The following is a 24,910-nucleotide window of genomic DNA, read 5'->3' on the forward strand; positions in this document are numbered from 1 at the left end:
ATTTGTCGTGGTTTGTCGAGGCAGATTTATATATGTTGGAATCTCTGCGGTAAGAAGAGGATGAGGGTTTGTCTGCCTTGAATAGGAGTCAGGATATCGTGAGTAGATAAGACAGCACCATGTCTGGTGATTAAGTCGGTTCCATTATCTGATTCATTGTCGGGGGAACGATATTAAGCACTACATAAAGACTTAGTTGTTAGGTACGTACACACATCACAAAAGCAATCTTTAGACTTTCAAAGTGACATAATAGGACGCAAAGACGAAAGAAACTGAGGACATATCGTCCCCATAAGATTAACAGGTGATCATTCTGAGACCTGTCGTTCACTGGTGTGTAGATCGTTTTAGTGCTATATGTACACGGAAGCCGTAAAGGTGATTAATAAAGGACAGACGGATTTCACTGTCATGTACCATCCTGCTGTGAAGGGGAGGTGATAATCAACTGCTGTTGCAAGGGACAGTCGATACCGGGACACAGTCTCCAGCAGGTGACATGTGTGCTACATGGATGGGGTACCTCTCTCTCAGGGCTACGACAGTCGAGTTAGGTGTATAAGTTGGTGTCTATGAAAGGCTATATGATAGATGTAAGAGAGTGGAGAACTCAGGCGGTTAACAAACCTGCAGCAACTGTAAAGACAGAAAATCGTCGAGAAATTAGTTACAGATTCTGTCAGATAATCATAAAGCCACCAGCACAAGTGTTGAAAGTAGAACATATGGTTGTAAGCGCGCGAGTCATGGTTGTAAGCGCGTGAGTCAGTTCAGAGATACAGAGAGCATTGCTCATAAGGAAATACAAACTAATCAGATTTACTACCTAACATCATATACGATGCTTTCCACCACGGAACACGGTCGGTCAGGATGAACAAGGAGGGAGGAACGGTAGCTGACTTTGTCAGGGATAAGAGAAAACTTTACTCTAAATCAAAGCTATATTAAGACAAACATAAATACAAAAAGAGATTTTTTTTTTTTTCAAAGAAAGACAAATCTGAATGGTACTTAGAATACATATATTTGGGAGGAAGATACTAAGGCGTTTGTATATCTTAACGTTCGTGTGGCAGGCGTCAAGACCTTCAATAAAACAGATCAGAAAAATTTAGCTGAAATTTGAAAATCCAAAGAATCCCTACAAGTTATGCAAGATCCACTGTCGTAAAAGCAGTGTTATACAGAGTCTCTTTATACAGCACCTCTCTCTTCTGTCTCCTCCTTTCGATTAACCATTTCACACAACATTTCGTCGCTGTGGTATCTTCTCAGACCTTCTCTTTCTCATTATCGTTCTCTCTCTCTCTCTCTCTCTCTCTCTCTCTCTCTCTCTCTCTCTCTCTCTCTCTCTCTCTCTCTCTCCTCACCTGCAGCGAAGATCGACTTGTCAGTCGTCAGAGCAGCCAGGGTCGTGAACCCTCCTGCAGATCCGCCGCCGATGCAGATTTTCTTCTCATCGACCAGGCCTTCCTTGACCAGGTAGGTGGCGCCAGCGAGCACGTCGTCCACGTCAAACACGCCCCACCTGTTGGGGGGGCGAGTGTCCTGAGGTGAGGCAGGTCACGGTAGTGAACATGTGACAGGTAACACCAAATGAAGACATGACTTCAGTGGTTACCTACGGTACTATTATGGTTAGCGTGACAGACGTACCTGAAGATTATATATGATAAACAGGAACGCACACAAGGATGTGATCGGAAGACAAACTGATTATTTACTCTTTTAAGGACACTTGTGTTCCCTTGTTCTCTGAATTCTAGTGATACAAGACCAATTAATAATAGTTCAGTTAGGTTACCGTTCTGCACATCATAGAATAAATTCCTGAACTACTTTTCATACAGATGAATCACAGTCACCCACTGTCCGTTCAGCTTGTTGCGATATTCTGTGCCGTAGCCGGTGCTTCCACGGTAGTTCACGTCCAGAATGGCGAATCCCCGGGAGGTGTAGAACTGGTGGTCGAGTCGGAGGATGGTGGAGGCCTCTGAGGTGGGGCCGCCGTGCACCCTCACCAGTAGGGGTGGCTTGTCCTCGCTGGGGGCATAGTAGTCCTTGTTCTGGGGGAGATGGTCTGTCTGAGTTGGAACGTCCTATGCCTCCTGCAGATCGTATCATCACATCATGGGTCACCAAACCGACCGACCGACACGAAACCTCTACCACTTCATCCTGCCATCTCCAGGTCGGTCTCCTCCTCCTCCTCATTGTCTCCTTTTGTCAAGCTTTCCTCAGTCATTCGCTTCATATTCGTCCTACCATTTCACCACACCCTCTTCAGCTCTCTGAACCATACTCTTCTTAATACCCCTCTCTCTCTCTCTCTCTCTCTCTCTCTCTCTCTCTCTCTGTTACCCTATCATTACTTACTCAATAAACCTTCCTCGCACCACATGTTGTCCTCAGACAATTCATTTCTAGTACATTCTCATCTGGAGCTCATGCCTGGCATCCATACAACGCCGTCGAGGCTACTAGCCTACAATTATACCCATCCTCACTTTCCCATAACATGACCTCTGTTTCCACATACTCCTCAGTGTTCCTAGGATCTTCGCCCCTTCACCCATTCTGTGACTCTATTCGCTGCCATGGTCATTCCCAGGTATCTAAAAGCACTTAACTTTCTCGAAGTTTGCTCCATTCACACTCACTCCAGCAAAACTGTCTCTCTCTCTAGTGCAACATCTAATAAACTTACTTTCATTCACATTTACTCTCAACTTACTCCCTTCAAACTCTCCCAAACTTGGAACACTGTTGAAAATATGCTGAACACGTATGCCTCACTTGTCTTAGAAGGCGACTAACAGGGGCGGAAACGGGAAGCAGAAAATCCTCCCCTCTTGTATTACTCCCCAAAACAAGGAACAGAGAAACTCAAGCAAAGATTCTTTCCCCTAAGGTTCCCTAAGGTTCAATCACCCGTACTGGGCGCTACCTCCCTCACGTGAGTAATAACGTTAGCGAGGCAGCGCAAGGAAACAGACTAAAGAATGGCCCAACCCACCCACATTCACATGCATATACATACACGTCCACACACGCACATATACATACTTATACATTTCAACGTATATATATTTATTTACTTATTCTATTTATCTATTTTGCTTTGTCGCTGTCTCCCGCGTTAGCGAGGTAGCGCAACGAAACAGACGAAAGATTGGCCCAACCCACCTACATACACATGTATATACATACACGTCCACACACAGCACATATACATACCTATACATCTCAATGTATACATATATATACACACACAGACATATACATATATACCCATGTTGGAAAGGATCACAATTTTTTTGCGCGTGATCAAGATATTCCTATGAGTCCACGGGGAAAATGAAACACGAAAAGTTCCCAAGTGCACTTTCGTGTAATAATCACATCATCAGGGGAGACACAAGAGAGAAATATAACAGTCAGTTGATATACAACGAAGAGACGAAGCTAGGACGCCATTTGGTAAACATGTGATTGTTTATTAACTCTATAACTCTATTACCAAGAGAGATATCTTGGAATCTTCTATTATTAAATACACAAAGAATTATAATCTTAATATTAGTGATGGTCTTGTACAAATTAGATAACTTTATTGTTAATAAGATTTGTAAAATGATAAGTTTATGAACGCTCGTTGTATGTTTTGGACAATCACATCTTTACCAAATGGCGTCCTAGCTTCGTCTCTTCGATGTATATCAACTGACTGTTATATTTCTCTCTTGTGTCTCCCTTGATGATGTGATTATTACACGAAAGTGCACTTGGAACTTTTCGTGTTTCATTTTCCCCGTGGACTCATAGGAATATACCCATGTACATAATTCATACTGTCTGCCTTTATTCATTCCCATCGCCACCCCGCCACACATGGAATAACAACACCCTCCCCCCTCATGTGTGCGAGGTAGCGCGAGGAAAAGACAACAAAGGCCCCATTCGTTCACACTCAGTCTCTAGCTGTCATGTAATAATGCACCGAAACCACAGCTCCCTTTCCACATCCAGGCCCCATAGAACTTTCCATGGTTTACCCCTGACGCTTCACATGCCCTGGTTCAATCCATTGACAGCACAGTCGACCCCGGTATACCACATCGTTCCAATTCACTCTATTCCTTGCCCGCCTTTCACCCTCCTGCATGTTCAGGCCCCGAGCACTCAAAATCTTTTTCACTCCATCTTTCCACCTCCAGTTTGGTCTCCCACTTCTCGTTCCCTCCACCTCTGAGACATATATCCTCTTGGTCAAACTTTCCTCACTCATTCTCTCGATGTGACCAAACCATTTCAAAACACCTTCTTTTTATTACCACACATCTCTCTTACCCTATTATTACTTACTCGATCAAACCACCTCACACCACATATTGTCCTCAAACATCTCGTTTCCAGCACATCCACCCTCCTGCGCACAACTCTATACATAGACCACGCCTCGCAACCATACAACATTGCTGGAACCACTATTCCTTCAAACATACCCATTTTTGCTTTCCGAGATAATGTTCTTGACTTCCACACATTCTTCAAGGCTCCCAGAATTTTCGCCCCCTCCCCCACCCTATGATTCACTTTCCCTTCCATGGTTCCATCCGCTTGCAAATCCACTCCCAGATATCTAAAACACTTCACTTCCTCCAGTTTTTCTCCATTCAAACTTACCTCCCAATTTACTTGACCCTCAACCCTACTGTACCTAATAACCTTACTCTTATTCACATTTACTCTCAACTTTCTTCTTTCACACACTTTACCAAACTCAGACACTAGCTTCTGCAGTTTCTCACATGAATCAGCCACCAGCGCTGTATCATCAGCGGACAACAACTGACTCACTTTCCAAGCACTCTTATCCACAACAGACTGCATACTTGCCCCTCTTCGCAAAACTCTTGCATTCACCTCCCTAACAACCACATCCATAAACAAAATAAACAACCATGGAGACATCACACACCCCTGCCGCAAACCTACATTCACTACATTTATACATACATATATATATATATATATATATATATATATATATATATATATATATATATATATATATATATATATATATATATATATATGTGAGAAGATGGAGTGAGTATTTTGAAGGTTTGTTGAATGTGTTTGATGATAGAGTGGCAGATATAGGGTGTTTTGGTCGAGGTGGTGTGCTAAGTGAGAGGGTTAGGGAAAATGATTTGGTAAACAGAGAAGAGGTAGTAAAAGCTTTACGGAAGATGAAAGCCGGCAAAGCAGCAGGTTTGGATGGTATTACAGTGGAATCTATTAAAAAAGGGGGTGACTGTATTGTTGACTGGTTGGTAAGGTTATTTAATGTATGTATGATTCATGGTGAGGTGCCTGAGGATTGGCGGAATGCTTGCATAGTGCCATTGTACAAAGGCAAAGGGGATAAGGGTGAGTGCTCAAATTACAGATGTATAAGTTTGTTGAGTATTACTGGTAAATTATATGGGAGGGTATTGATTGAGAGGGTGAAGGCGTGTACAGAGCATCAGATTGGGGAAGAGCAGTGTGGTTTCAGAAGTGGTAGAGGATGTGTTGATCAGGTGTTTGCTTTGAAGAATGTATGTGAGAAATACTTAGAAAAACAAATGGATTTGTATGTAGCATTTATGGATCTGGAGAAGGCATATGATAGAGTGGATAGAGATGCTCTGTGGAAAGTTTCAAGAATATATGGTGTGGGAGGCAAGTTGTTAGAAGCAGTGAAAAGTTTTTATCGAGGATGTAAGGCATGTGTACGAGTAGGAAGAGAGGAAAGTGATTGGTTCTCAGTGAATGTAGGTTTGCGGCAGGGGTGTGTGATGTCTCCATGGTTGTTTAATTTGTTTATGGATGGGGTTGTTAGGGAGGTGAATGCAAGAGTTTTGGAAAGAGGGGCAAGTTTGCAGTCTGTTGTGGATGAGAGAGCTTAGGAAGTGAGTCAGTTGCTGTTCGCTGATGATACAGCGCTGGTGGCTGATTCATGTAAGAAACTGCAGAAGCTGGTGACTGAGTTTGGTAAAGTGTGTGAAAGAAGAAAGTTAAGAGTAAATGTGAATAAGAGCAAGGTTATTAGGTACAGTAGGGTTGAGGGTCAAGTCAATTGGGAGGTAAGTTTGAATGGAGAAAAGCTGGAGGAAGTGAAGTGTTTTAGATATCTGGGAGTGGATCTGGCAGCGGATGGAACCATGGAAGCGGAAGTGAATCATAGGGTGACGGAGGGGGCGAAAATTCTGAGAGCCTTGAAGAATGTTTGGAAGTCGAGAACATTATCTCGGAAAGCAAAAATGGGTATGTTTGAAGGAATAGTGGTTCCAACAATGTTGTATGGTTGCGAGGCGTGGGCTATGGATAGAGTTGTGCGCAGGAGGGTGGATGTGCTGGAAATGAGATGTTTGAGGACAATATGTGGTGTGAGGTGGTTTGATCGAGTAAGTAATGTAAGGGTGAGAGAGATGTGTGGAAATAAGAAGAGTGTGGTTGAGAGAGCAGAAGAGGGTGTTTTGAAATGGTTTGGTCACATGGAGAGAATGAGTGAGGAAAGATTGACCAAGAGGATATATGTGTCAGAGGTGGAGGGAACGAGGAGAAGTGGGAGACCAAATTGGAGGTGGAAAGATGGAGTGAAAAAGATTTTGAGTGATCGGGGCCTGAACATGCAGGAGGGTGAAAGGCGTGCAAGGAATAGAGTGAATTGGAACGATGTGGTATACCAGTTCGACGTGCTGTCAATTGATTAAACCAGGGCATGTGAAGCGTCTGGGGTAAACCATGCAAAGTGTGCGGGGCCTGGATGTGGAAAGGGAGCTGTGGTTTCGGTGCATTATTACATGACAGCTAGAGATTGAGTGTGAACGAATGGGGCCTTTGGTGTCTTTCCTCGCGCTACCTCGCACACATGAGGGGGGAGGGGGTTGTTATTTGATGTGTAGCGAGGTGGCGATGGGAACAAATAAAGGCAGACAGTATGAATTATGTACATGTGTATATATGTATATGTCTGTGTGTGTATATATATATGTGTACATTGAGATGTAAAGGTATGTATATTTGTGTGTGTGGACGTGTATGTATATACATGTGTATGTGGTCGGGTTGGGCCATTCTTTCGTCTGTTTCCTTGCGCTACCTCGCTAACGCGGGAGACAGCGACAAAGCAAAATAAATAAAAAGAAATAATATATATATATATATATATATATATATATATATATATATATATATATATATATGTATATATATGTATATATATGTATATATATATATATATATATATATATATATATATATATATATATATATATATATATATATATATATTTTTTTTTTTTTTTTTTTTTTAAACTATTCGCCATTTCCCGCATTAGCGAGGTAGCGTTAAGAACAGAGGACTGGGCCTTTGAGGGAATACCCTCATCTGGCCCAATTCTCTGTTCCTTCTTTTGGAAAATTTAAAAAAAAAGGAGAGGGGAGGATTTCCAGCCTCCGGCTCCCTCCCCTTTTAGTCGCCTTCTACGACACGCAGGGAATACGTGGGAAGTACTCTTAATCCCCTATCCCCAGGGATATATATATATATATATATATATATATATATATATATATATATATATATATGTAAACCATGATACTTGATCGCCGTTTCCGCGTTAGCTAGGTAGCGCCAGGAAACAGACGAAGAATGGCCCATCCCCTCATATACACGTACAATTATACATAAACTCCCATATACTCACATATACATACATATACATATACACATACCTATACATACACATACATACACAAACATGTACATATTCATATTTGCTTGCCTTCATCCTTTCATGGCGCTACCCCGACCCACAGGGAACAGCATCGCTACACCACCTCTTCAGCGAGGTAGCGCCAGGAAAACAGACAAAAAAAGGCCACATTCGTTCACACTCAGTCTCTAGCTGTCATGTATAATGCATAGAAACCACAGCTCCCTTTCCAGATCCAGGCCCCACAGACCTTTCCATGGTTTACCTCAGACGTTTCACATGACCTGGTTCAGTCCATTGACAGCACGTCGACCCCGGTATACCACATCGTTCCAATTCACTCTATTCCTTTCATGCCTCTCACCTTCCTGTATGTTCAGGCCCCGATCGCTCAAAATCATTTTCAAGCTATCTTTCCACCTCCAATTTGGTCTCCCGCTTCTCCTCGTTCCCTCCACCTCTGACATATATATCCTCTTTGTCAATCTTTTCTCACTCATTCTCTCCATGTGACAAAACCATTTCAACGCATCCTTTTCTGCTCTCTCAACCACACTCTTTTTATTACCACACATCTCTCTTACCCTTTCATTACTTACTCGATCAAACCACCTCACACCACATATTGTCCTCAAACATCTCATTTCCGACACATCCACCCTCCTCCACACAACTCTATCTATAGCCCACGCCTCACAACCATATAACATTATTGGAGCGACTATTCCTTCAAACATACCCATTTTTGCTCTCCGAGATAACGTTCTCGCCTTTCATACATTCTTCATATATATATATATATATATATATATATATATATATATATATATATATATATATATATATATTATCCCTGGGGATAGGGGATTAAGAATACTTCCCACGTATTCCCTGCGTGTCGTAGAAGGCGACTAAAAGGGGAGGGAGCGGGGGGCTGGAAATCCTCCCCTCTCGTTTTTTTTTTTAAATTTTCCAAAAGAATTAACAGAGAATTGGGCCAGGTGAGGGTATTCCCTCAAATGCCCAGTCCTCTGTTCTTAATGCTACCTCGCTAACGCGGGAAATGGCGAATAGTTTAAAAGAAAGAAAGATAAATATATATATATATATATATATATATATATATATATATATATATATATATATATATATATATATATTCATTATACTTTGTCGCTGTCTCCCGCGTTAGCGAGGTAGCGCAAGGAAACAGACGAAAGAATGGCCCAACCCACCCACATACCAATGTATATACATAAACGCCCACACACGTACGTATGAATACCTATACATTTCAACGTATACATACCTATACATACACAGACATATACGTATACACGCATGTACATATTCATACATGCAGCTTTCATCCATATATATATATATATATATATATATATATATATATATATATATGGATGAACATGCAGGAGGGTGAGAGGGGGGCAAGGAATGGAGTGAGTTGGAGCGGTGTGGTGTGCAGGGGTTGACGTGCTGTCAGTGGATTGAATCAAGGCATGTGAAGCGTCCGGGGTAGACCATGGAAGGCTGTGTGGGTATGTATATTTGCGTGTGTGGACGTGTGTATGTACATGTGTCTGGGGGGGGGTTGGGCCATTTCTTTCGTCTGTTTCCTTGCGCTACCTCGCAAACGCGGGAGACAGCGACGAGGTATAAAAAAAAAAAAAAAAAAATATATATATATATATATATATATATATATATATATATATATATATATATATATATATATATATATTATTTTTTTATTATTTTGCTTTGTTGCTGTCTCCCGCGTTTGCGAGGTAGCACAAGGAAACAGACGAAAGAAATGGCCCAAATCACCCCCATACACAATGTATATACATACACGTCCACACACGCAAATATATGTACCTATACATCTCAATGTACACATATATATACACACACAGACACATACATATATACCCATGCACACAATTCACTCTGCCTTTATTCATTCCTATCGCCACCTCGCCACACATGGAATACCGTCCCCCTCCCCCCTCACGTGTGCGAGGTAGCACTAGGAAAAGACAACAAAGGCCCCATTCGTTCACACTCAGTCTCTAGCTGTCATGCAATAATGCCCGAAACCACAGCTCCCTTTCCACATCCAGGCCCCACACAACTTTCCATGGTTTACCCCAGACGCTTCACATGCCCTGATTCAATCCACTGACAGCACGTCAACCCCGGTATACAACATCGATCCAATTCACTCTATTCCTTGCCCTCCTTTCACCCTCCTGCATGTTCAGGCCCCGATCACACAAAATCTTTTTCACTCCATCTTTCCACCTCCAGTTTGGTCTCCCACTTCTCCTCGTTCCCTCCACCTTCGACACATATATCCTCTTGGTCAATCTTTCCTCACTCATTCTCTCCATGTGCCCAAACCATTTCAAAACACCCTCTTCTGCTCTCTCAACCACGCTCTTTTTATTTCCACACATCTCTCTTACCCTTACATTACTTACTCGATCAAACCACCTCACACCACACATTGTCCTCAAACATCTCATTTCCAGCACATCCACCCTCCTGCGCACAACTCTATCCATAGCCCACGCCTCGCAACCATACAACATTGTTGGAACCACTATTCCTTCAAACATACCCATTTTTGCTTTCCGAGATAATGTTCTCGACTTCCACACATTCTTCAAGGCTCCCAGAATTTTCGCCCCCTCCCCCACCCTATGATTCACTTCCGCTTCCATGGTTCCATCCGCTGCCAGATCCACTCCCAGATATCTAAGACACTTTACTTCCTCCAGTTTTTCTCCATTCAAACTTATCTCCCAATTTACTTGACCCTCAACCCTACTGTACCTAATAACCTTGCTCTTATTCACATTTACTCTTAACTTTCTTCTTTCACACACTTTACCAAACTCAGTCACCAGCTTCTGCAGTTTCTCACATGAATCAGCCACCAGCGCTGTATCATCAGCGAACAACAACTGACTCACTTCCCAAGCTCTCTCATCCACAACAGACTTCATACTTGCCCCTCTTTCCAAAACTCTTGCATTCACCTCCCTAACAACCCCATCCATAAACAAATTAAACAACCTTGGAGACATCACACACCACTGTCGCAAACCTACATTCACTGAGAACCAATCACTTTCCTCTCTTCCTACACGTACACATGCCTTACATCCTCGATAAAAACTCATCACTGCTTCTAACAACTTGCCTCCTACACCATATATTCTTAATACCTTCCACAGAGCATCTCTATCAACTCTATCATATGCCTTCTCCAGATCCATAAATGCTACATACAAATCCATTTGCTTTTTTAAGTATTTCTCACATACATTCTTCAAAGCAACCACCTGATCCACACATCCTCTACCACTTCTGAAACCACACTGCTCTTCCCCAATCTGATGCTCTGAACATGCTTTCACCCTCTCAATCAATACCCTCCCATATAATTTACCAGGAATACTCAACAAACTTATACCTCTGTAATTTAAGCACTCACTCTTATCCCCTTTGCCTTTGTACGATGGCACTATGCACGCATTCCGCCAATCCTCAGGCACCTCACCATGAGTCATACATACATTAAATAACCTTACCAACCAGTCAACAATACAGTCACCCCCTTTTTTAATAAATTCCACTGCAATACCATCCATATATATATATATATATATATATATATATATATATATATATATATATATATATATATATATATATATATATATACATAATCGTACCGACTAGATACCAATTAATACTGTAAAGTTCAAACTCTTGATCTTCCACATTCAGTGTGTGGGTCAGCAAGTACCCTAACATAGACAATACATCACCATAGAATATCCATCATCAAATACATCATCAGTGACAACGGATTGTATATCGAGACAGAAAAAAAATCAGGTAGATAGATACTTTACAAATAGGTAACTTATGAAAAAGTAGATACAATTTGAATCTTGGGTTTTTGTGTAGGGGATATGAACTTACCAGCATGGTAAGGCGTCACTTATGCACGAGGGACATACACAGTCCAGCGTGACATAGGACCAACTCACACAGGAGAGTAAAAGGAGAACGAATAGTACCAATCGAAATAAGTTACCTCCTGAAGACCGCGTTCCAACCTCAGCCTAACCGACTCAGTTGCTTATATCAACTGATGTAGTCGCGGCTTCCATCTCCTCCTCCAGCCTCACGGCCCAAGAACACGAGAGGACGGACGAGACTGACGATCACTTCAGGTGGAGTGAACATTTTCATCAACCAAAACTTGACTCTTCGCAGACGTCATTAATGGTGTAATCTCAGCCATGCTGTTCCCAAGCGTCAGGCGTAGTTCAACTGTTTATTATTCTGTCAAGTCGAAGTCGTGGAGTCCTGGGTAACAATGTCTCAGTTCAAACACTTAAGTGGATTTTGAAAAACAAATGATACTAAAGCGTGTTAAGGTTTGGCTGGGTTGTGAAAGAGATACGTAACAAATATTGTACTGTGATTATAAATTTGCTGAAATAATTGAGAATCTGATCAAAGTTTGCTGAGAGAGTTTTCGCTGTCCTGAGGATTCTGACGAGTTCACGTCTGTTTAGGTATGCTGAGTTGATCCAGGTAGGATATACACATACCCCATATCAATGTTCCAGGCTGGTAGGATGGTCACATGCTCAGTGCCAGTGTGGCTGGATGAGATAAAGACGCACATTACTGTCCAACTAGTAATAGATTCGTCTTTCTTAATACTGTCTTGTCAGAAGCAAATAATAAGAAACTTTCTTTACTAAGTTGGTCACATGTGGGGGCAAGACGTCACGAGAATTCATGATACGGACTGCAGACATTTACAAGTGGCCAGCAGGAATGTTTCCCTCCTCGCCAGGAGGAGCGTTCCTCTAACTTACCCTGGGCATGTACAGGTAGCCGTAGGCAGTGTCTCCGTGTGAGGTTGGGAACTGGATATCTGTGGGCACACTGATGTACTCTGGGTGGATGGCAGTGTCGTTCACCTCATTCACCACCTGCACCTCCCCCGTCGACAACTCCACCTCGATCAGCCGCTCTGCTCGCGTAGCGTCGCCAGCCACCACATACACCTGCCGGGTAGTGGAGCTGGGGTCACCATGAGGGTGGTACTCTGGAGGTGTCAAGAGTGAATTCATGAGTATAAGTAGGTCATGCAAAACGGAAGGAATAATGGCAACTGCAGAAGCATCATAAAGAATTGGAAGATGCAAGACGTTACATGACCGAGGGGAACATCTTTATAATATTTTGGGCGATGTCGTTTAATAAACTAAAAGACAGCTTATTGTACACTGAAGGGGGAGGCGTCTTTTTTTCTTTTATCTCATTATCTTTCGCTGCTTCCATTGTCATTACGTCGTCCCCGGTACACCATATCGCTCCACTTCACTAACTCCATGGATGCCTTTCACCCTCCTGCATCTTCAGGCCCCAAACACTCAGAATCTTTTCTACTCTGTCTTCCATCTTCAGTCTGGTCCCCATTTTTTCTTTGTGCCTTCTACCTCTGACACTTATATCCTATTTGTCAACCTTTCCTCACTCATTCTCTACATATATCCAAACCATTCTAACACACCATCTTCTGCTGTCTTAACCACACTCTTTTATTAACCCACCTTTCTATTACCCTTTTATCACTAGATCAGTACACCTCACAGCACATATTGTCCTCAAACATTTCATTTCCAACACATCTACCCTCCTCCGCACATCCTCATCTATAACCCATGCTTCGCAACCATGCGACAACGTTGCGAGTACTGTACTTATAAAGATGTCCATTTTCGCTCTCCTAGATAGTCCTCTCCCTTTCAGTGCTTCCAGAACCTTAGCCCCCTAACCCACCCTATGACTCTCTTCCGCTACCATGGTTTCATTCGCTGCCATGTCCGATCCAGATTTTGCATCATTTGCTAGATAGTATAGAGGTTTTAAATAGTTGTCTAATCTATTAGTTCGACAGTTTTTGACTTCGATTTAATCATTACACCAGAGAAATTTGCAAACTGCCATGAATGTTGATATTTACGAATACATCGATCAAAATCTGACACCCGGCAAATGTTAACTGGAATCAGGAGTTCAGGGAGGAGGAGAAGGAGGAGGGTGGAAGTGGAGCAGCTCATGAGTTTGTTAAACTTCAGATGACGCGTCGCTGTGAACACTGATACTTCTACATACTAACTAAACATCATGTTTGCATGACACACTCTGGATGTTGACAAGAAATAATAGAAATAATGGTCTTTTTAAAATAAATGTTTATCACACTTTTTCTGTTATTTGATATATTACTCTATTACTCTATTACTCTATTACTATATTACTATATTATTCTATTACTCTATCACTATATTACTATATTACTCTATTACTATATTACTATATTACTCTATTACTCTGTTACTTTTTTTTTTTTTTTTTGCTTTGTCGCTGTCTCCCGCGTTTGCGAGGTAGCGCAAGGAAACAGACGAAAGAAATGGCCCAACCCACCCCCATACACATGTATATACATACGTCCACACACGCAAATATACATACCTACACAGCTTTCCATTGTTTACCCCAGACGCTTCACATGCCTTGATTCAATCCACTGACAGCACGTCAACCCCGGTATACCACATCGCTCCAATTCACTCTATTCCTTGCACGCCTTTCACCCTCCTGCATGTTCAGGCCCCGATCACACAAAATCTTTTTCACTCCATCTTTCCACCTCCAATTTGGTCTCCCTCTTCTCCTCGTTCCCTCCACCTCCGACACATATATCCTCTTGGTCAATCTTTCCTCACTCATTCTCTCCATGTGCCCAAACCATTTCAAAACACCCTCTTCTGCTCTCTCAACCACGCTCTTTTTATTTCCATACATCTCTCTTACCCTTACGTTACTTACTCGATCAAACCACCTCACACCACACATTGTCCTCAAACATCTCATTTCCAGCACATCCATCCTCCTGCGCACACCTCTATCCATAGCCCACGCCTCGCAACCATACAACATTGTTGGAACCACTATTCCTTCAAACATACCCATTTTTGCTTTCCGAGATAATGTTCTCGACTTCCACACATTCTTCAAGGCTCCCAGAATTTTCGCCCCCTCCCCCACCCTATGATCCACTTCCGCTTCCATGGTTCCATCCGCTGCCAGATCCACTCCCAGATATCTAAAACACTTCACTTCCTCCAGTTTTTCTCCATTCAAACTCACCTCCCAATTGACTTGACCCTCAACCCTACTGTACCTAATAACCTTGCTCTTATTCACATTTGCTCTTAACTTTCTTCTTTCACATACTTTACCAAACTCAGTCACCAGCTTCTGCAGTTTCTCACATGAATCAGCCACCAGCGCTGTATCATCAGCGAACAACAACTGACTCACCTCCCAAGCTCTCTCATCCCCAACAGACTTCATACTTGCCCCTCTTTCCAAAACTCTTGCATTCACCTCCCTAACAACCCCATCCATAAACAAATTAAACAACCATGGAGACATCACACACCCCTGCCGCAAACCTACATTCACTATATTACTATATTACTATATTACTCTATTACTATATTACTCTATTACTATATTACTATATTACTCTATTACCATATTACTCTATTACTCTATTACTCTATCACTACATTACTCTATTATTATATTACTATATTAATATATTACTCTATTACTCTATTACTATATTGCTCTATTACCATAATACTATATTACTCTATTACTATATTACTATATTACTCTATTACCATAATACTATATTACTCTATTACTATATTACTCTATTACTATATTACTATATTACTCTATTACTCTATTACTCTATTACTCTATCACTATATTACTATATTACTATATTACTATATTACTCTATCACTATATTACTATATTACTATATTACTATATTACTATATTACTCTATTACTATATTACTATATTACTCTATTACTATATTACTATATTACTATATTACGCTATTCATTCATTGACTGATTGATTTAAGATAAATTTCCTCTCCGCGTACATGATCCCCAAAGGGACCCTTGACACGGGCATTTTGCCCCATACACCTCCCCGCCAACCTCTCCTGGCGAACCTGCCTAATGCTCTCACGTCAAAGCATCAAACATAATGTGAGGAACACAGGTGTCATCATTCCTTCGTGCTGTCCGCTCAGGAAACAATGCAGAGTCCAGGCTAACGTCGCTCAACGTCCAGACCACAAGGATTCCCTTCGTCATCTTGTGGCTCTTACCTGGAGGAGGCGATCCCCCACGTCACGAGTGACGTCATTAGCTTAGTGACGTCCTTGGAATCGATACCCCATGTCATGGGTGACGTCATTACCTTAGTGCCGTCCTTGGAGTAGACGACCCCAAGCTTGTAGGTAGAGTAGCCAGTATCGAGGACCCTGCTCTCTCGAGTGCCCAGGTCCAGCACCATCAGCTCCTGCAAGCAAAGTGAGAAATTTTACCGTCACCTTCACATACACACACCCACCCCCGGGAAGAGCTGTCACAATGTGTTGCTTGACTAACGCTTTTTAAACACACGATTGGTGAAAACTGAGCCATGATGAACCATCGCCAAAATATGTCTTGCAAACTAATATGGAAAGATTATGTTTCCAGAAGAGTCAGGCGTGATTGTTGTCTCTCATCGTAAATGTATGTGAGTTGCCTCCAGCTAGGACGCTATTTGGTCAACACGCGTTTTACCAGATGATGAGAAACATTGCACTGTGTCATGATGAGAAACATTGCACTGTGTCATGATGAGAAACATTGCACTGTGTCATGATGAGAAACATTGCACTGTGTCATGATGAGAAACATTGCACTGTGTCATGATGAGAAACATTGCACTGTGTCATGATGAGAAACATTGCACTGTGTTGTGATTGTAGATACAATGGTATTTCCTAGTGTGAGTTGTGGTAAGATATAAGAACATGAGGTAGCAGCAGCCGTGTACTCACACCATGAGAGATAAAGACCACCTCGTTGCTCTCAGGGTTGACGTCGTAGGCCGAGGTACCAAATCTGTGGATACAAAGGAATCATAGAATGGGATCATCATCTGTCCTAATCCCCTGTGTCATGTCTCTGATTTAAAGTAGAGGTTTGATGTTGTGGGATCAGGTGCCAGACCGGATGCACAGCTGTGCTCTGGGTCATTGTGATGCTCTGCTGTTCGTGTTACTGTGTAAAGTACGCCGCTACGCCGGACACGAATCTGAGTTTGAAAGTAGATGTACAATTGTAATATCTCGTGTCGCCCAGTTTCAGTCTTAAGGCACAGAACTAATGCATGTAATGAGCATGCAGCTCACTCTGCTTTTTGTAAGTGTGTGACGCTGCGTATATGCGTACATGGGAGATGTGAAACTGGAGCGGTTGGCCCTGTTCTCTCATACTAGGGATCATTCTCAGGTTTCTGTTGTTGTTATCCATACTGGAACGTACAGGTGATGTGGTGTCTGATGTAGGTGGTGTAATTTGGATGTAGACTACGTACATAGTTGAAACCTGGTCGGGCCAGTCGATCCACAGACGTTCCTGCTGTTCATCCTCTCTATGTGCAGGAAGTTATATATATATATATATATATATATATATATATATATATATATATATATATATATATATATATATATATATATATATATTGTTGTTCGCTGATGATACAGCGCTGGTGGCTGATTCGTGTGAGAAACTGCAGAAGCTGGTGACTGAGTTTGGTAAAGTGTGTGAGAGAAGAAAGCTGAGAGTAAATGTGAATAAGAGCAAGGTACGGTAGGGTTAAGGGACAAGTCAACTGGGAAGTAAGTTTGAATGGAGAAAAACTGGAGGAAGTGAAGTGTTTTAGATATCTGGGAGTGGATTGGGCAGCGGATGGGACCATGGAAGCGGAAATGAATCATAGGGTGGGGGAGGGGGCAAAAATTCTGGGAGCCTTGAAGAATGTGTGGAAGTCAAGAACATTATCTCGGAAAGCAAAAATGGGTACGTTTGAAGGAATAGTGGTTCCAACAATGTTGTATGGTTGCGAGGCGTGGGCTATGGATAGATTTGTGTGGAGGAGGGTGGATGTGCTGGAAATGAGATGTTTGAGGACAATATGTGGTGTGAGGTGGTTTGATCGAGTAAGTAATAATAGGATAAGTGAGATGTGTGGTAATAAAAAGAGTGTGGTTGAGAGAGAAGAAGAGGGTGTTTTGAAATGGTTTGGTCACATGGAGAGAATGAGTGAGGAAAGATTGACCAAGAGGATGTATGTGTTAGAGGTGGAGGGAACGAGGAGAAGTGGGAGACCAAATTGGAAAAACCATGGAAAGGTCTGTGGGGCCTGGGTGTGAAAAGGGAACTGTGGTTTCTGTGCATTATACATGACAGCTAGAGACTGAGTGTGAACGAATGTGGCCTTTTTTTGTCTGTTTTCCTGGCGCTACCTCGCTAAAGAAGTGGTCTAGCGATGCTGTTTCATGCGGGGCGGGGTAGCGCCATGAAAGGATGAAGGCAAGCAAATATATGTACATGTTTGTGTATGTATGTGTATGTATAGGTATGTATATATGTATATGTATGTATATGTGCGTATATGGGCGTTTATGTATACATGTACGTGTATATGAGCGGATGGGCCATTCTTCGTCTGTTTCCTGGCGCTACCTCGCTAACGCGGGAAACGGCGATTAAGTATCATAATTTATACATATAAATATATATATATATATATATGTATATATATATATATATATATATATATATATATATATATATATATATATATATATATATATATATACATATATATATATATATAATTTATTTATTTATTTTGCTTTGTCATTGTCTCCCGCGTTTGCGAGGTAGCGCAAGGAAACAGACGAAAGAAATGGCCCAACCAACCCTCATACACATGTATATACATACACGCCCACACACGCAAATATACATACCTATACATCTCAATGTACACATATATATACACACATAGATATATACATATATACACATGTACATAATATATACTGTCTGCCTTTATTTATTTCCATCGCCACCTCGCTACACATGGAATAACATCCCCCTCCCCCCTCAAGTGTGCGAGGTAGCAATAGGCAAAAACAACAAAGGCCCCATTCGTTCACACTCAGTCTCTAGCTGTCATGTAATAATGCCCGAAACCACAGTTCCCTTTCCACATCCAGGCCCCACAGAACTTTCCATGGTTTACCCCAGACGCTTCACATGCCCTGATTCAATCCATTGACAGCACGTCTACCCCGGTATACCACATCGATCCAATTCACTCAATTCCTTGCCCGCCTTTCACCCTCCTGCATGTTCAGGCCCCGATCACTCAAAATCTTTTTCACTCCATCTTTCCACCTCCAATTTGGTCTCCCACTTCTCCTCGTTCCCTCCACCTCCGACACATATATCCTCTTGGTCAATCTTTCCTCACTCATTCTCTCCATGTGCCCAAACCATTTCAAAACACCCTCTTCTGCTCTCTCAACCACGCTCTTTTTATTTCCACACATCTCTATTACCCTTACATTACTTAATCGATCAAACCACCTCACACCACATATTGTCCTCAAACATCTCATTTCCAGTAAGCACATCCACCCTCCTGCGCACAACTCTATCCATAGCCCACGCCTCGCAACCATACAACATTGTTGGAACCACTATTCCTTCAAACATAGCCATTTTTGCTTTCCGAGATAATGTTCTCGACTTCCAAACATTCTTCAAGGCTCCCAGGATTTTCCCTCCCTCCCCCACCCTATGATTCACTTACGCTTCCATGGTATATATATATATATATGTGAATATATATATATATATATATATATATATATATATATATATATATATATATATATATATATATAATGTGTAAATGTAGTGAATGTAGGTTTGCGGCAGGGGTGTGTGATGTCTCCATGGTTGTTTAATTTGTTTATGGATGGGATTGTTAGGGAGGTGAATGCAAGAGTTTTGGAAAGAGGGGCAAGTATGCAGTCTGTTGTGGATAAGAGAGCTTGGGAAGTGTCAGTTGTTGTTCGCTGATGATACAGCGCTGGTGGCTGATTCATGTGAGCAACTGCAGAAGCTAGTGAATGAGTTTGGTAAAGTGTGTGAGAGAAGAAAGTTGAGAGTAAATATGAATAAGTGTAAGGTTATTATGTACAGTAGGGTTGAGGGTCAAGTCAATTGGGAGGTAAGTTTGAATGGAGAAAAACTGGAGGAAGTGAAGTGTTTTAGATATCTGGGAGTGGATTGGGCAGCGGATGGAACCATGGAAGTGGAAGTGAATCATAGGGTGGGGGAGGGGGCGAAAATTCTGGGAGCTTTGAAGAATGAGTGGAAGTCGAGAACATTATCTTGGAAAGCAAAAATGGGTATGTTTGAAGGAATAGTAGTTCCAACAATGTTGTATGGTTGCGAGGCGTGGGCTATGGATAGAGTTGTGCGGAGGAGGGTGGATATTCTTTAAATGAGATGTTTGAGGACAATATGTGGTGTGAGGTGGTTTGATCGAGTAAGTAATAATAGGGTAAGTGAGATGTGTGGTGATAAAAAGTGTGGTTGAGAGAACAGAAGAGGGTGTTTTGAAATGGTTTGGTCACATGGAGAGAACGAGTGAGGAAGGATTGACAAAGAGGATGTATGTGTTAGAGGTGGAGGGAACGTGGAGAAGTGGGAGACCAAATTGGAGGTGGAAAGATGGAGTGAAAAAGATTTTGAGTGATCAGGGTCTGAACATGCAGGAGGGCGAAAGGCGTGCAAGGAATAGAGTGAATTGGAACGCTGTGGTATACCGGGGTCGACGTGCTGTCAATGGATTGAACCAGGGCATGTGAAGCGTCTAGGGCAAATCATGGAAAGTTCTGTAGGGCCTAGATGTGGAAAGGGAGGTGTGGTTTCGGTGCATTGAACATGACACCTAAAGACTGAGTGTGAACGAATGTGGCCTTTGTTGTCTTTTCCTAGCGCTACCTCGCGCACATGCGGAGGGTGAGGGTTGTTATTTCATGTGTGGCGGGGTGGCAGACAGTATGAATTATGTACATATGTATATATGTATATGTCTGTGGGAATATATATATGTATATGTTGAGATTATAGGTATGTATATTTGCGTGTGTGGACGTGTATGTATATACGTGTGTATGTGGGTGGGTTAGGCCATTCTTTCGTCTGTTTTCTTGCGCTTCCTCGGTAACGCGGGAGACAGCAACAAAGGAAAATAGATAAATAAATGATATATATATATATATATATATATATATATATATATATATATATATATATATATATATATATATATATATATATATATATATATATATATATATATATATATATATTTTTTTTTTTTTTTTTTTTTTTCATACTATTCGCTATTTCCCGCAATAGCGAGGTAGCGTTAAGAACAGAGGACTGGGCCTTTGAGGGAATATCCTCACCTGGCCCTCTTCTCTGTTCCTTCTTTTGGAAAATTAAAAAAAAGATAAAAAAAACGAGAGGGGAGGATTTCCAGCTAATAGGCTAATAGGGAGGTGATAACAAGTAGTGGTGATGTGAGAAGGAGATTGAGTGAGTATTTTGAAGGTTTGTTGAATGTGTTTGATGATAGAGTGGCAGATATAGGGTGTTTTGGTCGAGGTGGTGTGCAAAGTGAGAGGGTTAGGGAAAATGATTTGGTAAATAGAGAAGGGGTAGTAAAAGCTTTGCGGAAGATGAAAGCAGGCAAGGCAGCAGGTTTGGATGGTATTGCAGTGGAATTTATTAAAAAGGGGGGTGACTGTATTGTTGACTTGTTGGTAAGGTTATTTAATGTATGTATGACTCATGGTGAGGTGCCTGAGTATTGGCGGAATGCTTGCATAGTGCCATTGTACAAAGGCAAAGGGGATAAGAGTGAGTGCTCAAATTACAGAGGTATAAGTTTTTTGAGTATTCCTGGTAAATTATATGGGAGGGTATTGATTGAGAGGGTGAAGGCATGTACAGAGCATTAGATTGGGGAAGAGCAGTGTGGTTTCAGAAGTGGTAGAGGATGTGTGGATCAGGTGTTTGCTTTGAAGAATATATGCGAGAAATACTTAGAAAAGCAAATGGATTTATATGTAGCATTTATGGATCTGGAGAAAGCATATGATAGAGTTGATAGAGATGCTCTGTGGAAGGTTTTAAGAATATATGGTGTGGGAGGCAAGTTGTTAGAAGCAGTGAAAAGTTCTTATCGGGGATGTAAGGCATGTGTACGTGTAGGAAGAGAGGAAAGTGATTGGTTCTCAGTGAATGTAGGTTTGTGGCAGGGGTGTGTGATGTCTCCATGGTTGTTTAATTTGTTTATGGATAGGGTTGTTAGGGAGGTGAATGCAAGAGTTTGGGAAAAAGGGGGAAGTATGAAGTCTGTTGGGGATGAGAGAGCTGGGGAAGTGAGTCAGTTGTTGTTCGCTGATGATACAGCGCTGGTGGCTGATTCATGTGAGAAACTGCAGAAGCTGGTGACTGAGTTTGGTAAAGTGTGTGAAAGAAGAAAGTTGAGAGTAAATGTGAATAAGAGCAAGGTTATTAGGTACAGTAGGGTTGAGGGTCAAGTCAATTGGGAGGTAAGTTTGAATGGCGAAAAACTGGAGGAAGTAAGTGTTTTAGATATCTGGGAGTGGATCTGGCAGCGGATGGAACCATGGAAGCGGAAGTGAATCATAGGGTGGGGGAGGGGGCGAAAATCCTGGGAGCCTTGAAGAATAAATGTGTGGAAGTCGAGAACATTATCTCGGAAAGCAAAAATGGGTATGTTTGAAGGAATAGTGGTTCCAACAATGTTGTATGGCTGCGAGGCGTGGGCTATGGATAGAGTTGTGCGGAGGAGGGTGGAAGTGCTGGAAATGAGATGTTAGAGGTGTGAGGTGGTTTGATCGAGTACGTAAAGTAAGGGTAAGAGAGATGTGTGGAAATAAAAGGAGCGTGGATGAGAGAGCAGAAGAGGGTGTTTTGAAATGGTTTGGGCACATGGAGAGAATGAGTGAGGAAAGATTGACCAAGAGGATATATGTGTCGGAGATGGAGGGAACGAGGAGAAGTGGGAGACCAAATTGGAGGTGGAAAGATGGAGTGAAAAGATTTTGAGTAATCGGGGCCTGAACATGCACGAGGGTGAAAGGCGGGCAAGGAATAGAGTGAATTGGATCGATGTGGTATACCGGGATAGACGTGCTGTCAATGGATTGAATCAGGGCATGTGAAGCGTCTGGGGTAAACTATGGAAAGTTGTGTGGGGCCTGGATGTGGAAAGGGAGCTGTGGTTCCGGGCATTATTACATGACAGCTAGAGACTGAGTGTGAACGAATGGGGCCTTTGTTATCTTTTCCTATTGCTATCTCGCACACATGAGGGGGGAGGGGGATGTTATTCCATGTGTGGTGAGGTGGCGATGGGAATGAATCAAGGCAGTGTGAATTGTGTGCATGTGTATATATGTTTGTGTCTGTGTGTGTATATATATGTGTACATTGAGATGTAATGGTATGTATATTTGCGTGTGTGGACGTGTATGTATATACATGAGTATGGGGGTAGGTTGGGCCATTTCTTTCGTCTGTTTCCTTGCGCTACCTCGCAAACGCGGGAGACAGCGACAAAGCAAAGTAAATAATAAATAAATATATATCCTACTCACATGTCCATCACTGCACAGTTCACACACTGGCCTTCTCAGCTAGTCTAAATCTCTCTCGTATTTGTTCTCCCCTCACTCTGTCCATCATAGGTATTCCTCAACCCAGCAATACCTATTCTACATCTCTTGTGCCGTAGGCTGCTATGCCTCGCCCCACGTCCACATCTCACACTGGCTTACGTTAACATTATCAAGATTATAATGTTTCTGAAAGACTTTTTTTTCACTTCCACACCCAAGTTCTTGCTTCAAATGACATTTCTCAATCCCTCCTATTGCTCCTCAGTTACATTCATCCGGTTTTTCCCAGTTTATGTATATATATATATATATATATATATATATATATATATATATATATATATATATATATATATATATATATATATATTTTATATGTATATATTTTATATATATATATATATATATATATATATATATATATATATATATATATATATATATATATATATATATATATATATAGTTAAGAGAAAATGTGAATAAGAGCAAGGTTATTAGGTACAGTAGGGTTGAGGGTCAAGTCAATTGGGAGGTAAGTTTGAATGGAGAAAAACTGGAGGAAGTAAAGTGCTTTAGATATCTGGGAGTGGATCTGGCAGCGGATGGAACCATGGAAGCGGAAGTGAATCATAGGGTGGGGGAGGGGGCGAAAATCCTGGGAGCCTTGAAGAATGTGTGGAAGTCGAGAACATTATCTCGGAAAGCAAGAATGGGTATGTTTGAAGGAATAGTGGTTCCAACAATGTTGTATGGTTGCGAGGCGTGGGCTATGGATAGAGTTGTGCGCAGGAGGGTGGATGTGCTGGAAATGAGATGTTTGAGGACAATGTGTGGTGGGAGGTGGTTTGATCGAGTAAGTAATGTAAGGGTAAGAGAGATGTGTGGAAATAAAAAGAGCGTGGTTGAGAGAGCAGAAGAGGGTGTTTTGAAATGGTTTGGGCACATGGAGAGAATGAGTGAGGAAAGATTGACCAAGAGGATATATGTGTCGGAGGTGGAGGGAACGAGGAGAAGTGGGAGACCAAATTGGAGGTGGAAAGATGGAGTGAAAAAGATTTTGAGTGATCGGGGCCTGAACATGCAGGAGGGTGAAAGGCGGGCAAGGAATAGAGTGAATTGGATCGATGTGGTATACCGGGGTTGACGTGCTGTCAGTGGATTGAATCAGGGCATGTGAAGCGTCTGGGGTAAACCATGGAAAGCTGTGTGGGGCCTGGATGTGGAAAGGGAGCTGTGGTTTCGGGCATTATTGCATGACAGCTAGAGACTGAGTGTGAACGAATGAGGCCTTTGTTGTCTTTTCCTAGCGCTACCCCGCAAACATGAGGGGGGAGGGGGGTGGTAT

The 24,910-nt window shown here is 41.9% G+C and overlaps 1 protein-coding gene across 1 annotated transcript in view; it reads right to left on the minus strand.

The window, feature by feature from the left end:
* Positions 1–24,910, minus strand: part of LOC139751076 (uncharacterized) — a 103,057-nt gene that overhangs the window by 17,028 nt on the left and 61,119 nt on the right. The window contains exons 14-18 of the mRNA XM_071666181.1: positions 16,816–16,879; positions 16,185–16,286; positions 12,701–12,892; positions 1,876–2,072; positions 1,377–1,534 (exon numbers count right to left, since the gene is read on the minus strand). Coding sequence (XP_071522282.1) covers positions 1,377–1,534; positions 1,876–2,072; positions 12,701–12,892; positions 16,185–16,286; positions 16,816–16,879 — 713 coding nt within the window. The remainder of the gene's footprint in view (positions 1–1,376; positions 1,535–1,875; positions 2,073–12,700; positions 12,893–16,184; positions 16,287–16,815; positions 16,880–24,910) is intronic.

Source organism: Panulirus ornatus, chromosome 11 (genome assembly GCF_036320965.1).
Source record: "Panulirus ornatus isolate Po-2019 chromosome 11, ASM3632096v1, whole genome shotgun sequence".
NCBI lineage: Eukaryota > Metazoa > Arthropoda > Malacostraca > Decapoda > Palinuridae > Panulirus > Panulirus ornatus.